The sequence below is a fragment of the Osmia bicornis genome, chromosome 7 (genome assembly GCF_907164935.1).
Source record: "Osmia bicornis bicornis chromosome 7, iOsmBic2.1, whole genome shotgun sequence".
NCBI classification, from domain to species: domain Eukaryota; kingdom Metazoa; phylum Arthropoda; class Insecta; order Hymenoptera; family Megachilidae; genus Osmia; species Osmia bicornis.
The window spans coordinates 2,295,489-2,313,853 of NC_060222.1; the positions used below are offsets into that span (position 1 = coordinate 2,295,489).

Here is an 18,365-nt window from a genome sequence, read left to right on the forward strand (position 1 = left end):
TCCGTATCGTTTACATCTCTGCATCCCTTACCTTCCTGCATTCTTTACAATTCTTCATCCCTTACATTCCTGCATCCTTTACATCACTACATCCCTTCCATCCCTACATCCTTTACATCTCTACATCCCTTCCACCCCTACATCCTTTACATCCCTGTAACCCTTGTAATAAATATAATAAATATAATAATATTGGCTGGTTCGAGCAAAGGTAAGTAAAGGTAAGTAAAGGTAAGTAAACTATCTTTTTCAATTCAAATTTAGTTCCTTTTTTCGCCACCAGAGGGCGCTGATTCGTCGTCGAAAATTTAGTTCACATTTTTGCCGCTAGAGGGCCAAAATTTGTGCTTGATTTAGTTCCTTTTTCGAAAACCAGATGGCGCTGATTCGATATCGAAAATTTAGTTCACATTTTTGCCGCTAGAGGGCCAAAATTTGTGCTTGATTTAGTTCCTTTTTCGAAAACCAGATGGCGCTGATTCGAGGTCGAGATTTTAGTTCACATTTTTGCCGCTAGAGGGCCAAAATTTGTGCTTGATTTAGTTCCTTTTTCGAAAACCAGATGGCGCTGATTCGAGGTCGAGATTTTAGTTCACATTTTTGCCGCTAGAGGGCCAAAATTTATGCTTGATTTAGTTCCTTTTTCGAAAACCAGATGGCGCTGACTCGACATCGAAAATTTAGTTCACATTTTTGCCGCTAGAGGGCCAAAATTTGTGCGTGATTTAGTTCCTTTTTTTGCCGCCAGAGGGCGTAGGGATGTCAGGGATGCAGAGATATAAAGAATTCAGGGATGTGAGGGATGCAGAGATGTAAAGGATGCAGGGATATAAAGAATACAGGGATGTAAGAGATGTAGGGATGCAAAGGATGCAGGGATGTAAAGAATTTAGGGATGAAAGGAATACAGGGATGTAAGAGATGCAGAGATGTAAAGGATGCAGGGATATAAAGAATTCAGGGATGTAAGAGATGCAGGGATGCAAAGGATACAGGGGTGTAAAGAATTTAGGGATGAAAGGAATATAAGGACCTAAGAGATGCAGAGATGTAAAGGATGCAAGGGTATAAAGAATTCAGGGATGTAAGAGGTACAGAGATATAAGAGATACAGGGGTGTAAGATATGCAGACATCTAAGGGATGCAGGGATGTAAAAAATGCAGTAATATAGAGTTGGGCCCCGTGATGTCCTAAAGAAGGGATAAAATAATAAATAAAATGATAAAATAATAGGTACACAGAAGTAATAATATCAACAAGTTCATCCCTTTAATAAGTTTATTCAATAAGCTAAGAAGATAAATACATCAAATTAAATAAACACACAAAATAAAGTAAGGGTATATGTATGTTTAACAGGTACATCCGCATCCCTCGGCGGTCGCTATAAGACTGAGAGTCATACCCGGTACAAGCTTCTCCTCGAGCAACGTGCTAAGATGACTGGAGCCCTTACTTTCGACACCAGGGGTCTTGACAGCCCCAGTGGTTCTAATGATGAAGCCGTTCGAGTTTGGAAAAGGACTGAATCAACCTCCTCTGGCTGCTGCTCTAATTGCTGTAATATGACAAGGCTGAGCTCGAGACACTGACTGTCAATGAGAAATGAAGAAAGTTAATTTTTTGAAATAGTACTGGATTTTGTAGATTTAATAAAATTAATTTAATAAAATTAAAACAGAGATTTCTTAGTTCTTCAATGATTTTAATTTTCCATACTTTAAATATAGATTTTAACATTTACATATTTTATAATATTGTTTTTTTAACAGTAAAATAACACGGGATAATATCTTTTTATCAGTTTATTGATACTTCGTGTTACAAGATAAGGCTAGCAGCAAGACTTTGATCGTGCGTGTGCATTTGAGTATGCATCATACGTTGATACAAGATACGTGTCGTGGGTGTCAGAGTTACATACATGATTGCAAGAATGATACATAATGCATCGAAAGAAAAGGGGCGAGAGAAAATGATTACATTGACATTTCTCTAATTAGCCAGCGATTTTTTTTTCTTCTCCGCACTTTATTCCATCTATTGTTATCAGTAGAACAAAAAATTCGAGGAGCCTTTTTTTAATTATCATATACGATTAGCATTCGCTCTCATTCATTCATCAATCTTGCAGAATTGCATTGGCAAGGTTTACAATCACACGATCATTCGTTCTCTACTACATGTACAATTCACGACGAACTATCGCAAACGACAGCGAAGACAATATGTACAGACTGGTTTCGTTGCTAATTATTAATTAGAACAACGTCTCGTTAGTACCTTAGCGAATATCGCGGTGGAACGAACGGAGATGAAAACGTAAGGGAACATGATCTTCCAAGTGTTCAATTAGTGTTAAACTGTAAATTAGACTCAAATTGTGTGAACTCGATGTGAGACAAGAACAGGATCATGTAAGTATATACTTCTGAAAATGATATTGATACAAAATTATAAATTTTAATTAAATCAAAATTAAATTAATTTAATTAGTATGAAAAAGGCGATTGAAATTATTATTTTAATCCACACATTTTTAACAATTTATTTCATTTTCTTATACATATATATTTTATGTTTGATTGATTACCTCTGTGACATAAAAAAGCTCAAAGTTATGGCTGTAAAATTATAAATTTAATTAAAGTTTATGTGAAGATATTTTTTTAAAAATAGAAAAATCATCTCTGCTCATTCCACTCGCATTTGGAAGAGAAAATTTCATCAAATTGTTTATCAGGTGATAGTATAAAATTTTTAATTCTAATTAACTTTAATCTAATTAAAATAACTCTAACCAATTCTGTAATTACAAATCAATCACTTTGATAAATTTAATTCTTCCAATATTAAAATTTTGACGAACATCACAAATAAAATTGACTTAAATAATAATTATTAAAAACGTCACAAAATAATCCACATTTCCTAGAAAATCGCATCTAACCGGAGACCTGATTTTTCCAATTCAATAAAATCTTCTCTTCGAGCATGTACGATCTACCATTAAAACAAATGTCGCAATATATTAATATTACCGGCAAATTTTGTAGATAACGCGTTTCCGCGAACCTCTTTGGCTATCCCAAAGACGTCTACACGTACGAAAAGCGACAGAAATGACCCGTATATCGCATTCTCTTCCACTCATTCTCGAAACGTTCTCTCGACTGCAGAAAATATTCTATACGACCATTGGAGAGAAAAATCTTGGTGAACCGTTCCTCGAATGACCGCCCACAGCTATTCTCGGATAAAATAATGTGCCGGGAAAAGATCTGACGACCTCTGGGCCAACTATCATCGTCGAAAGATTCGTTTAACCCTTACATTGCTATCGGTGTCTAAAAGTGCTCCAGAAATTCTCTGGTGTGATATAGACGTCTATAAATGTCCAATTGTGCTGATGTTACGAGTTACTTCTATTTTTATTCTTGATAGAGAATAATTTTTATCATTATTCGCTAAAGAATGATTGTTGAAGTCTATTGCAATGAAAGGGTTAAAGGGTTGGACGTTAAAAATCATTTGGTTATGCTTAAGTAGATATACATTTGGATGACATCAAATTTTTGATGATTTAGTACTAAATCTTAATTTTAATTTTATATTAATACTAGAACAACCACATTTGCATAAATGAAGATTTTAAATCTCAACAAATATTAGTATAAATTTAATTTTTAAAAGAACAGTGTAAAATTTAGGAAGTCCGCCAACCAAAAATCGTAGAATCCTAATTGGAAATATTTGGAATTATAAATAATAGAAATATGTAGGAAATAAAATTAAAAATAAAAATGTTATCTGGAATAATTCTTATTAATTCCTATGACATGGTAGTTACAGTGTTAAAATAAATAATTGCTAACTTGGTTGTTCTAGCGTTAAAATGTCAAGGCACCAGCCCTTCATTTTTGCTTCGTACAAGCGTCAAATAGTTAAAAAGAATGGAATTGATTCCAATCGAAGGTGAAAAAAAAAAAAAAAATTGGAAAAAGGGTGCAATAACTTTTCGTGTCAAGCGTTCGTTTCCAATAAAATAGAAAAGAGCGACCGATTTTCCAGCACGATTTATCGAATGCCGGAATTGACGAAGAAATTTTGACGAAAGCCCCGTCTACAGGGAATAAAAATAGAAAAACGAGACGATCGAAGTCCGGGAACGACGTTTCAAGAGCACTGACCTGCGAAGGGGTACCCCGGCTCTGGTCGCACGGCCGGAAGTGGTCAGGTGCGATTCAGCGGGTTCCGTGGCATCCGGTTGGGAAAACGAGACACTTCCGGGACGTCTGAATGCGCTGGGAAGGGAAACCGGAAGCGACAGCGGAACGGCGAGGCTGCTTTTGAAACCAAAACCGCGGAACCCCTGTCGCGAAAACGCGGGAAAGTAATCGATAATGTTCGATCACTGTGAAAGAAATATGAACAATTTTTTAATTTTCAATAATTCCAATAAATACTTCGACCTTACTATCCCTCTTGGATCAATATGACCCAGAATAAATATTTTAATTACGTCAAATTATAATAAATTATAATGTCGATTTTCAAACGACGAATTGTTCTTTGCACCCTTTTTCTATCTTACTCTCGATGATTAAATTAAAATGACTACAGGTCATTCGGGCATCATGGTCGTTGTCGAGGTCATGGTCGTCATCATTTTCGAGGTCGTGGACAGAGGCGATCATCGTTTCATGGCCCAGCCGATGGTATAGTTGCGAGGTGCTCTTCCCATGCGTTGTAGACGACCTGTGGAAAAAAGTCGCCCATCGACGGCCTCATGTGAGAACACATGCATAGATCGCAATTAGGCGATCACTGGATCAATACACTAATCGATCGATCGGATGACTTACGATAACAATGGTGTTAATCTTCAAAATTAAATAAGTAGCTCATAGGTATTCAGGGTTAAAAATAATATAAAAATACAAACTTTTCAAACTTTTAATGGGAAGAAACTAGCAGCCAATTTTTACTTCAATTTTACTAATTACTAATTAATCTCATTACAAATCAATAATAATAAATTATACATAATAAGGGATGGTATATTGCATTTGCCATTAATAATAATAAATCCTTCTACTAATTATTTCAAAATATCATAAATTATAAATAAAAACTGTAACTATCTGCATTTAATAATAAATCATAAATGAAAACTGATGGATCAAAAGAAAACGGCATTTGAAATTCTCAATAGAGCACCAAGTACCTATACAGAAACAGATTCCCGTCTGATCTAAAATTAACCATACACGGAGATCATTAGGGTATTCGCTAAATCGTGAGATTCAACTGGCAAACATCAGCGAACACGAGCGTGTAATGAATGATTTACATTCGAGACAGAGTCGTCTCGACGCCGTTCACCCTCGATCGTGGATCACTGGGATATAAATGGATCCTGAAGAGAGGATGAAAGATCAAAGGGGTGGCACACAGTCAAAGCATGGTACGTTAAAAAATAAAAAAGAAAGAAAAGCGAGAGTAGAGGAAAATGTCGGCCGACATTTCACGTCGGGAGTATCTTTCGAAAGGATAATACACCGTGTGTAGTATTCTCTTTCATTCTGAACCGACGCGACTCCTAAAGTTCGAGTAATTAACGCAGGCGTCGAGGGGCGAAATGGGGTTGCTTTCAACGTCGCTTCGGGTTGGATGGTTTAAGAAAGAGAGCGAGGTTAAGTGCTTTAACTTCACGAGGAAAATAAATTTGTCTAAAAATGTAGAGATGAAGGAGGATGGAAGAATATTGATACATGTTTAAACGGCAAATTATAAGGGATGATTAGGACCCTTTATATAAATTTTAGAAATTCTCTTTAAATGCTTTTAAAATACTCTATTTTGTATCAATGGATGAAAATAAAAAATTAATATGATAATAAACAAAATTTTGTTTTTAAATATCTACCCTTCAAATGGGGTAATTTTGTACAGTACAGAGCATGATAGGCTTCCCCAGGGAAAATGGTATAACATCCCCTTCCCGGTCTCCGATCCATCCCCGGCGGCGGTCCCGAGGAGACTGACAATAGAAGGGAGAAGAACCTATATTTATAGCTCTATCACGGCCCCCGTTTACGCGGGAAAGTTTGAATTAACATTTACTTTGTTATTTTCTTTTTAGTTAAATATTAAATTTTACAATATTTAATAGATTAAATAAAGTAAATTTGTTATAAATTTACCTATTTATTAAAATTATTATTTCTGAATAGATATATACAAAATAGTTTCTCTTACTTTTCAAAAAATTTCGATGAAGCTATAGGTGCCTATCGTCGGCACGTCGATGAGGAGTAATTTTTTTGTTCTCTACAAATCATGAGAGATCGTGAACGAGCACCGTATGGAAAACTTTCGTTGGAAATCAGATTTATTGGCTCGCCGTAATTTTTTTGCAAAATAGCCGCGGCTGTGTCTGCCAGCAGGAGATAAATGAAACGCAGCCACGAAAAGTTCCGCGATTGGAACGGTACGTTGAATTTAGTCAAAAAATATTTCGGCTATCGATCGAGTATATCGAATGGTAGTTAAATCGATAGATGAGTTCATTCATTAGAAGTTGCATTTTAATCATCATTGTTTCAATTCCATTAAAATAGAGGAGAATATCTTAAAATTATAAATAGACTGAATACAAAAGACTATGCTTTTATTTAAAATGTATTATTTTTCAATTAAATAAAAATCAATTCCAGAAGATGGGATAGCAATAAAATTAATTGAAATATTGAGATAAGATAAAGGAGAATAACTTTCTTTGCAATAATACATATTTTTTCAAACAAAGACACCTATTTGATTAGCCCATTTCATACCTCGTCTATGATTCTATTATCTGACATTTGTCACCCACTACCGTCATTTCACCCAAGCAGAACTGTCGAGGATAATAATAAAAAGGGATGAGAAATCGCGAGTATGTTTTAAAAACGAAAGAGAGAAGAGGAAAGGCTCGTTTCACGGGACATTAAATTCCGACGGGTTGGCTACTTGTGGAGAAAGAAAGATGGAATATTCTTAAAAGGTTGTTGTGTCGGGAAAACGAACCTTGGAAACGGACGAAGAGAAAATGGACGGACAAACTGAACCATCCCACTGAAGAGGATAAATCCTGGCGACGTGTCAATCGAGTGTGAAACGTTCGACTTGGTGCTTTCGAAGTTTCTTTCCTCTTCTCGTTTCCATTATATCACGGGGAAACGTCATTGCAGAGATTTTCGGATCGCTCGTTTCTGCTATGACGATCCAACACTGCTTCCGCTGTTTCCACCGTTCATTTCCTTTCAAGGAAATCGTCTTTTGACTAGCCATCATTTCAAAGACAACGAAATTTATATTCTTCTATAATATGATCTATATTAAAATTATTCTAATTTGCAAAACTTGCATAACTAATATTTGCAGCTTATTTAGACCAAAATTTTAGAACAATAAAAATAAGTAAACATTCTTAATAATTTATTTATTAATTGAATAATCAGTATGTAATAAATTTTAATTAGGACCCATTATGAAATCTGGAAAGATTCTAGTGTCAAGTGCACAGAGTTTCTGGAAACGAAGATATTGATATCAGTCATACTGTTATTCGGATATGTATATCTAATTCCATCTGTGTTCTAAATGTGCCTGACACCGAACACGAGACTGAAAGACATCGTTTCAACTCGGTGTAGGAAGTTTCAACAAGCCAGACAAGTTTCAAAGTTGGAGGAAGAAAAGACAGGGATGTCTAACAATGGCCACGTGATAAATGCGTTTATCTTTCTTATAAATGACACAGCCACTCTTGATCCATCATTCAAATAAAATGAACAATCAACCTCTTAAATCGAATTTATCAATTAAAAAATTTTTCAAAAATTACCATTGCTCTTTGTATTTAAATAATAAAATATTTTTGAAGATTTACTAAAATTCCATACTGCAGTTCCAAAAGAAAGAATCAAAAATCAAATGTAACAAATCTGGAATCATTTTATCTAAAATTCTCGACGTTTTTCCAAACTCTCTATCAATAATACAGAAACGGTAACGTTTTAAATAATCAATAATAATTATTTACCGGGAAACTGCATTCGATCGCGCAAACAATCCGCGCAAATAATTGCGAACGAACAGAGGAACGAAGAGAAAAATCGAAATTTCCAACGATGAATGGATCGGTCTGATAGAGAGAAATCGACTTTAATATCCAGAGGGGGGTAAAAAAGTGGCGGAGGAGGGAGAAGGAAGGCGATCGTATCGATGATAACGTAAAATCCAAAATAGATGAGATGAAATGGTGGACGTTTGCCTGGCTGAGGACAAAAACAAGGGGAATGAAAAGGCTAAAAGAGGAGCTTGATGAAGAAAAAATTGAGCCGTTCGCTAGGAAAAGTAATTGGACCTTCAATTGCCGAATAAATTGGTTCGAATTTCTATCGTTTACCCTCTCGCCCCTATTTCCACCGAGTTCACGTTTATCCTGGCAATTTTACAGAACAAAGTAGCACACTGTGCATCAATCACGAATTTTCATCCCCCTTTTACGTGTATTTCCGGTGTGCATGAGAATGGAACCGGATATGATTCATATCTGACCGAATGATTTAGTATAGTTAATATGTAGGGTAAGGTATACTAATTTTGGCAAGGTACCAATTATTATTTTCGAAAGACTTAAGAAACAGTATTAAAATATATCTATGATTTTTTTATGTTTAAATAGCACATAATATAATGCTGAAAATAAAATAAAAATACTTAAACAATCTAATAACTTCAGCTACCTGAAACCAAATTACAAACTTATGTGATCAACAAGAAGAGCTCGACTTCGCTTTCCAATTATTTTCTCTATGCAAAACACGTATGATATCGTGTACGCTCTCATATTGAAAATAATTCTCTCGCGAGATCCGTTCCGCATTCTAAAATTTAATGAGAAGTTGAGCAGAGATATCGAGGAGGGACGAATTAGTTGTACGACTGAATACAAATGGCTTCATTTGCAAAGGAAAGAACAGAGGGAGGGAATTTAGTGGACAAACACATTGGATTAGTCCATTACTGTTCTGTTCCATGATTTTAATTTTGATTTCATCTAATCGAAGGATATTCGATCATTGTTAATTTTCTAATCATTTTTAATAGATATTGGAAGTCAAAAATTTCTGAAACTATTGACAATTTTGAGAGATTCTATAATCTTTGAAATTTAATAACTTGATGGAACTGAAAATCATTGAAAAATCAATGATTTTTAAAAGAAAAATTAGGTTATCATATTTAAATTTAAATCTGAATTAATAAAATTAAAAAATTGTCATTATTACACACAATTTAGCTGGCTTGAATAATATACAACTTCAGGAAAATTTAATTAATTTATAGCTAATTCTTTCTTTTGAAATAAAAGATATCAGCGGTGCTATAATTTAATACCATTGTCATCCGATCGTTCGTCTAGCGTTTATTCAATTTTTTATTTGTTTTAACACATTCCATGTCGTGTGGCTCATAAATGGACTAAAATAAACAAATATATTTAATTTATATTTTAAACTAAAGAAATAAAAAAACAGAATGAAGAATTTCGATTTAATTTGTTTTTAAACCTTTGTCAAAAATTTCAATTTATTCTATGAACCACAGCAGGGAACGTGATAATTACCATAGATTAGAATGTTGATTATATCAAAAATACACATTCAACTTAATTACCACTTATCATAATTGTTAAACACTTTTACCATTTCATAAATATTCTACTGCAAAATTATAATTACTATTAAATAATTAAATTAATATCTACATTAATATGCATTCACAATGCTGGTGCATAAAACCTTCAAGGTGCAATAGAAATATCTTCTCCTTATTATCTTCATCCAAATTGATATTAATCTTGTTAAACAATTTTTATAAAAAATTCATTTTTTCTATTATACAAAAGACAAAACCACTTTGCCATAATTTAAGTATAATTATTCTTGATTTTCCAGTTGGATTAAGATAATGGGAAAATATCTAAAAATAAATTCAAATATAATAAATGATAAAAAATCAATTTCTACAAACTGCAACGTTGAAAAAGAAAAAAATACATTCGAAAAACATTTCGGTACCAGGTGCGTGAAACATTTGTTGAAAAAAAGAAAGAAAGAAATGTCATGCAATACAATTTTCACCAGATTTCCACGAACTACAAATCCTAGTTTTGTGAGTGACAAAAAACAATAGTTTTAAAACAATAGTGCTCCCTTGTTTCTGGTCGAGGAACACGAATGTTTGCAAATTCAAAAATAGAAATGAATTCCACAAAACTTGAAGAGTGATTCTATTCTCTCAGAGCGAACTACAATTCTACAAAATTTTATAAAAATCCGAATTTGGTAGAGACTTTCCTTGTGGGCGAAAGTCTTAAATAATATTATTTTAATAATTTTTCAAAGCATTGAAATTTAAAAATCTTAGAATAAAAGATGGAAATTGCTGGAGAATTGTGTAATCGTTATAGAAATATATTTTTATCGTGTCTACTTCAAATCACCATAAAATTTCTGAAACGTCCCAAGATATCTCTAAATGAAATTCAGACATCAAAATTCGGGTCGTTAGATTAAAGAAAATTACAGGAAGGCTAGTTTGCAACGGAGTGAACAGCTCATTAGCAAGCGTCGCGCGTGTGAAACTTGTAACAGCGGAAAGCTTTAAAAAAGTCACGGTGGATAGGTTTAAACGCACTATTATATGGTGTAACACGTGGCCCCCGTCGCGATACAACTTGCATGCGTTTAACTTCCTCGTTGTAATCTCGACATCGACCGGTTAACTTGGTAGCACGCACGCTGATAAAAAGCATTCTACACTGCCAACCGAAAGTTTATAATCACCGTGCCAATTATAGGCTGTAGAAATCTTTTAGAATGATAAATGAAAATATTATTCGAGGATAACTATCCAAATGGCAGTGTTTCCTATCCTTAACTTACAATCTAACGTCCTTATATTACTATGTGATATGCGACAACTTAATTGCTTTCGAAAAGTTGTAGAAATTCTATCATTTTACTATTTTATTATTTTAGTTCTATTTTTCTATTTTACTATTTACCACCTTTGATTATTCTACTATTAATGACGGCTGCTTAGAAATAGATTAGAGGGTCAATTTCTCCAACTTCGATAACAAATCAATTTATTAAATTTTTACAAGAGAAATTAAGCGTACTAGCAACAAGCCTGCTATCTTACATCTCTCATTCTAACGATCCATGCCAGTACTCTAATGGTTAAGGGTGAAATTTCTAATCGCTCTACTGAAATATTTCTAAGGATACCTACTGTTCAAGATAAACGAAACAAAAGGACAATATACGGGCAGAATATTTATTAATTTGCGCTAAAGTACAGATAACTCATGCAATACGAACAATATATACAGCATGGCGGTGCTGGTTGGAATTCGTAAAAAAAAGAAAAGGAACTAGTTCCTTGAAACGTGTCACACGTTTTTCAATTGAAACATAAACGCCGGAGAAGGACAATGATTTATTCTTTCACAGTGTCATTTTATAATTATACAATAAAATGGACGAGAAGCAAAAAGCTTTATTTTTCCCTCGAGAACGTCCGTTTTTTGTCGATCCTGGGACTCGGTTAAGTGAAATATTAATTCATCATAAAACGAGAACGTCGCGAGCGATGCGTGAAGAAAAATTCAGTGGTGCTTCTTTAATAATCTTATATGTATATATATATATGTATATGTATATGTACGTATGTATATAACATATGGTAAATAAATATATAATATATGTACAAATAATACCTAGGCGAACGCCACTTCGCGTTAAGATGTCGCCACCCCGAGCCGGGACTGCCGTACTGCAACAGACACCCGAAACATTGTCATCATATGTGTTCAGCAAAAATCAAAGATCATCTTTATCGATCGTTTTGCATGCCGATAAAGAGTATGCAATGATAAATTGACACACGACACGCAAATTATTTGTATCTCGTAATTGAAGAAATTTAATTTTCAAATGAAAAAATGAATGAATTATACTACAGAGGTTTCATAGAAAAAAAATATAGAAATATCTAAATTGTTTCAACCCCTGTTTTGTACACATTTTTATTCCATTACATACGTTGCACAGAGAAAATTTCATTGTCCAAATGAAAATGAGACAATTTATTCCAAGAACGTTAATGTACTACCTAATTACCTTCATCGTAAAATTAAAAAAATTGCTGTACCCATCATTTATTATACTTGAATTATTTTTAATACTGCTTCCACTACAATTTTTTCTAATAATTTAATTTAATATTCTTCTTCTTGTTGCCATATAAAAATGACAAGTATTATATGAAATAGAATATATTTTTTCAATTTTATGAAACGAATATCAATTCGAATAACTATTTCATACATTCAATACTTCATACTATGTACAATACCGATATTTCTACCACACTAGTTTTCAGATTCATTGAATAGAGCTCTTCACTGGGATGTACTTCAACGATTTTCAACATTCACCCAGTCGAACATTAATCCACTCCTAAATCGAGCTCGCATTTCAGCAACCTCTTTTCATACCGCAGAATTAAAACACTCGTGCTTCATTTCTTTTATAAACCTCGAAAATACTTTTCCCAGCGTCGAGCTAGAATTATTATTTTTAACTAAACGATGCATGACCCAATTAATGAAGTAATTAAAATATAATATTCTAAAAATCTTTTAATAATATCTAAGTTGAAAATTAAATTCACAACTTATTCAAAAATCCCCAAAAATAACAATAGTCGTAGTCTCAGTTGAAGTGCAATTTTGTTGAGAAAATGACAATTTCCATGGTGGACAACAGAAATGGTTAAACTACAACGTAAAATATAACCAGGCAGTGCCAAGGGCTTGTTGCTTTTTAATTGTCTTTCTGTTCGATCGATATCGAATTGTCTTGCTATCGCCACCCTTTCACCCTGATACATCCATCACGTTCTCGAATTAAACGAGTTTTAAACAAAACATCCGCTCCAATTTTTATGGAAAACAATCTCCACGATTTTTCTCTGTGCAACGTGTTTTCTCTGGAACAAGGTATCGTTGAGTTGAACTGAAGAGCTTTTTAATTATTTTTTTTTTTTTAATACTGGATTGTTGAAATTGTTTTCAATTCCTTTTTTTTAGAATTTTAAGAAATTAAATTATTTCTAATGCATTAATACACTGATTATAAAGGAGATCGATAGAAACTTAATTTAATTAATTAATTAAGAAATGAAAAAGTTGACTCTTTGAAAGAAGGAAGCATTACACTGAAAAATATAGTATATTATTATAGACAAGGCTATTTCTCTTGTGGCAGTCGACGTATTAATGATTGATTAAGAAGGGAGAACTAATTTAACCCCATCCCTTATGATTCTTTCTGTGCGTGACAGAGGGTGCTGTAATTGTATAGATAATGAATTGTTTGCGTGTAGAAATACATCTCCTTTTTCCTAAAATATCTCTACTTCCTTGTATCTTCAAAAAAAGAAGTCAAAATTGCAAAATTAAAAAATTATCAACCCCTTATAAACTTGAAAAGCAAAATAAACTAAATTCATTATTAATAATTTTATATAAAATTATCCACAGTTCAACTCGCAGATAACTGGAGCTCCTTTCCCCTTATTCTTACACAAATCTTTGTTCTTTTAAGATGCAAAAGTGGAAAAGAAGCTCCATCAATAATTTTTTAAATTTAATTTCTTCATTCCATTAGTAGCTGAAAATATATCAAATTCCAAGACAATATTATCATAAACACATTAATTAGAAACTCGATATCATTCGGTTATTTTCACTGCACCCAACGTATCGTAATTAGTGAAATGAATTAGTAGAAACACGTGGATGCACGTCAGAATGAAAACAAGGGAAAGGAAGAGTCGAATTACGTTAAAACACGCTCGTCACAGCAATCTTTCAGCCTGGTAATAACACGTTATGAAACGCCACAGGCACTTGGCTGCAAATTTCCTCGATGTGAATATTGAACGCCCTCGAAATCGCTGCGTTCGACGTTTAAAGCGTTAAATTCGAGCCATTCGGTGGTAATAGGACCGATCCAACGACAATTTTTATTCCATCCCGTTTAATCTTATCCCGATATATGTCAATTTTCAAACAAATTGCAGACAAATCTGGCTACCATTTACATCACTTAATGTCACTACTTGTTGACACTCTAAATGGCATGATAAATCTATTGGAAATCACATCGATTACTCCATTTTCGAAACTTCAATAATTTAAAATATAAATTTACCATGATTCAAATTATTAGGTCAAGATCTTAATTCTGACGATATTAATCAAACGTAATTAATCAACGGAAATTGAAAAAAGAAAAAAATTAAACTCGTGGCAGGTTGTTAGACGAAAACAATGTCCAACGCAAACTTAGAAAATTATTCGCGTGACGAGAAGAAATTACCAGCATATTCCTACGTAAACGGCTAATCTGAACTGTAAAGCGGCGATCTGGCTGCGAACTTTCCGCCAAACGACCAGCTAATTGAGTTGTACCTTCATGCGAGGGAAAAACTTTATTGGGAACAGTTCGCGGTTGATTCAACCAAGCAGTTTCAACGCGTTCACGTCAGATTGAACTATGCTATTGGATATAAGTACGAGAACAGGTGTCTTCTAGTTACAGCATTAAGTATCGTTTTATGGAAATTTTGGCTATTAATCGGATAAGAATAATCCAGTTTTATTGGGTGGATTTTATGTACAATATATGGCTATCATTATGGTGTAATAGGGAAAGAGACAATTCTTTCTGAAAAAGAAATTCATTCTTTTATTAATTCTATAAAATCTTTGATTTCTGAAACATTTCATGAATTAAAAATTCATACATTTATAATATGAAAATATATTTTAAAAATTTCACACCCAATGTATTATTTAATTTTTTAATTCAGAATTATCCCCTTCAAGATTACATTATAATTACAGCCAGATCCTATATTTATCGGACCAGTATTATCTGCAGCTTTAGGGAACCATGTACAGGGTGTTCTATTAAAAACAAAAAAAATTTCTAAGATCTTTAGAACCTATTTTTCATTACTTTTTTAAGATACAAATACCTCTGTAGATTTTATAAAATTCTATCAAGATTAACGTATAATAAAACATTGTGAATAATCAACCCAAAAAAAGTATTACATCCAGCATCTTTCTTATAAAAATAGATTTAAGTCTCTTAAAATCCCATTTAAGTCTCTCCAGTGAAAACCATGTCCACTAAAGAAACACAGCTTCTACCGAGAAGCTTAATGCAAGTACGAACCAAAGTAAACTGGGTCATGAAAAACGTCCAAACATTCTCTTATTAATTTTGTACTGTCAAAGGGGTTGGAGGTTGAATAACATTGAGAAAGATTGCTTTAGAGACACCCTGTATACTGGATCCCATTGCTGGTTCACGTCTGCACGCGTTAAACCGCTCGCTGCTCGACGTTTAACGTCGAGAGGACGTCACGCAAAGAGAGCCGAGCTTCTGGAGGCTTGCGTGGAAATTAACGCGTCACGACTTCATCGGGTTTGATAGGATGTACCTAAAGCCTGCACCGACGGCCGTCGGCCAGAGTTAAAGCTCGTCTACAAACACCATTCACGGTTAACGACGTGTCAGATCAAGCGCGAAACTCTGTCTTCAACTTTCATTACAGACTGTATGATCTATTTTAAATGGAACGCCGAAAGGTAAAACGGTGGAAAAATTCTCCAATTTTTATTGGATTCCTCTTCATAAAATAAGGGATCTTTTTTTTAAATTATCAATACTGAATTAGGTTCTTACACATCAAATTGCAATTTTGGAATAACACGATTTGATGACATAAAAGTATCTCAAAATGGCACTTGTGGTATGTCAAATTGAAACTTAAAATTTGCAGGAAATTGTTTCATTAATATTTTTAACAAAAGATAACTGATTCTTCGTTAGAAACAATAAATCAATCAATTTATAGCTTACTATTGTTCGGTAACAAATATTCCATTTTTAATAATTTATGATTTAAAATGGTAATGGATTTTTCTCATGAAAGTTTAATATTTAAGCAACTTTTGCAGAGATTATTGTTTTTAAAATTTCCATCGTTTATCCTTTCATTTTTCACGAATAAAGAATTTTAAAACAACACAAGATCATATTGTAATTCAAAAGTCTAAATGAAGACACGCAAAAACAGTCTGCAATTTTATCAATAAGCGAGGTTAATGAAGCTGCAAAAGTAAGCTAAGCTGCAAGAAAATCCACAATAATTATCACTCTGCTGATCTACTACCATTCGATGGGTAGCTACCTTTCATTGAATCAAGGCACGTTTCCTGTGGTTCATGTTAAAGAATCGGAACTGTAGTCGCAGCGTTAGGTCTTTCCGTACTGTTGGGAAAGAATAGAGGTGTCGTAAGTATACGTCGCAGCTTTGACTCGTAGAGTATCTGTTCGGTGGCTGATAAAATCGTGAAGAAAATCGACTTCATATTGCTATTAAGGTAAATGATTATAAAACCATCGTTTCGAAGTCTCTTTGACCATTTAAGGTAAAAGTTGAATGCTATTATCACCATAATTAACGAGTATATGCGACGAGCATTTACGTAACAATAAGCAAATTGTAGAGGGAATAAATTGTACTATTTTACAAGGAAAAGTATTGGTTGACACTAGGACTCCTGGAAATACAACCCGAGATATGTGTACTTACAGTGTATCAAGAAAGTTTTCGTACATCTCGTTACAATTTAATGTTGTATAATTTCTACATGAAAAATAATTAATCTCCCAGGGGAGAGACTTGGGAGAGACTAGGGAGAGCCTAACACAGTACATAGAACTCTAATTATTCATTATTTTCTGTGTCAAAATTATACAACATTAATTAGCTTCGATATATTAGAACTTGTATGTGTTCGTATTAATTGTCCTTTATCCCGTGACTGTAATTGTCTAATACTGTCCGGCTTAGCATTAGAAAATATGAAAGAGCAGCATGAGAGCAACTTAAAATAAAATTGTGTGGAAGATGCATAATGTTAGTGATAATGGAGATACATAATTATGATACTAGTATGATATTAATAGATCATAATAATCTGGTCTATGGAAACTTTTTCCAGTTAATAATTAATTTGATTAATTTTTAGTATTTTTAATTGCTATAAATCCTACCAAGTTAACTTTAATTATTATTTATTTATTTATTTCGGGTACTCTAACTAGTATTAACTCTATTAATGAATGATACTTCTATTATAACTACTATACTATCAAGACAATTTCTAAACAGAGATCTACCGATAGAAAATGCAAATAAAAAGGAAACAATCGCAAAAGAAACAAATTAATCTATACCGCAGTTCACCAGAGTCCATAACTGCGGCACACTGCGACGCGCAGGTTGTAAGATGGTGGAAGTATGGCCAATCAGGGCGAAGATGCGCACTGGAGATGCGCGAAGAACGAAAATTGGTCTTTTTGCAGTTATGGACTCCGGTGGACTGCGGTATACATTCTATAGGTTTCATTTTATCTCAACATTCATTGACACTGGGAATCATTAAGAAAACTATGCATGGACTAAATAAATCAGACAAATTTTCAAGACCGACAGGGAGTATTTTAACCATAAATCTACTCACTGCGCTACTATGCGCTACGCTGTATCTCTTAAGCCACCTATGGGGATAGCGAAATTTTTTGCGGGTGTACCACTCTCTATCTTAGCGCGTGCCACACGACAGACTAGTAAAACAAATAATAAATTAATACCTACTAAATAATATACTAACCACTCTATCTAAGGATTAAATTTTCAGTCCAATGCAGGCGTTTCACGTATGAAGATGATCAAATAAAAAGATAAAAAGCTTGCATTGGAGCGTATGAAAAGTTAAGCGTGAACATGCTGGAGGGTGAAGAAAGATTTTGACCTAGAATTTATTGCTGAATAATCGTGAATTTAAAATAAGTATCGTATCGTAAGGTACTTTAGTAAAAAGCAATTTCGAGTGCCTTCTGTACATATAAGCATGAATCATTAATTGTATCTGCTTGTTTGCTGATTATCAATGTTAAATAAGCCATAAGCAATAATTGATTTAAACAGAGTCGTACCGAATGAAATACTTATGTACCTAAGCCAGCGGTTCTGTACTTGGCTGAAAATTGAAAACAGATCTGTCATTTACACTAGTCGGTAGATTTTCTAGGTACAACATCTTTAATTGCACGAAACTTAAATTGTAGCAGAGATGAGTGAGGTTGCAATTGT

The 18,365-nt window shown here is 33.6% G+C and overlaps 1 protein-coding gene across 12 annotated transcripts in view; it reads right to left on the reverse strand.

Moving 5' to 3' along the window:
• Positions 1-1,792: 1,792 nt before the first annotated feature.
• Positions 1,793-18,365, reverse strand: part of LOC114880151 (tropomodulin) — a 61,032-nt gene continuing 44,459 nt past the window's right edge. For 5 of the 12 annotated variants that reach the window (XM_029195834.2, XM_029195845.2, XM_029195843.2 and 2 more), the window contains 2 exons: positions 17,734-17,836; positions 11,386-11,897 (listed from right to left, as the gene is read on the reverse strand). In XM_029195834.2, the coding sequence (XP_029051667.1) occupies positions 17,748-17,836 (89 nt within the window). In that variant the 3' untranslated portion in view covers positions 11,386-11,897; positions 17,734-17,747. Of the gene's footprint in view, positions 4,761-11,385; positions 11,898-16,394; positions 16,475-17,733; positions 17,837-18,208; positions 18,253-18,365 lie in introns of those variants that run through there. The other 7 variants (XR_003790041.2, XM_029195837.2, XM_029195839.2 and 4 more) reach the window with 7 other exon arrangements.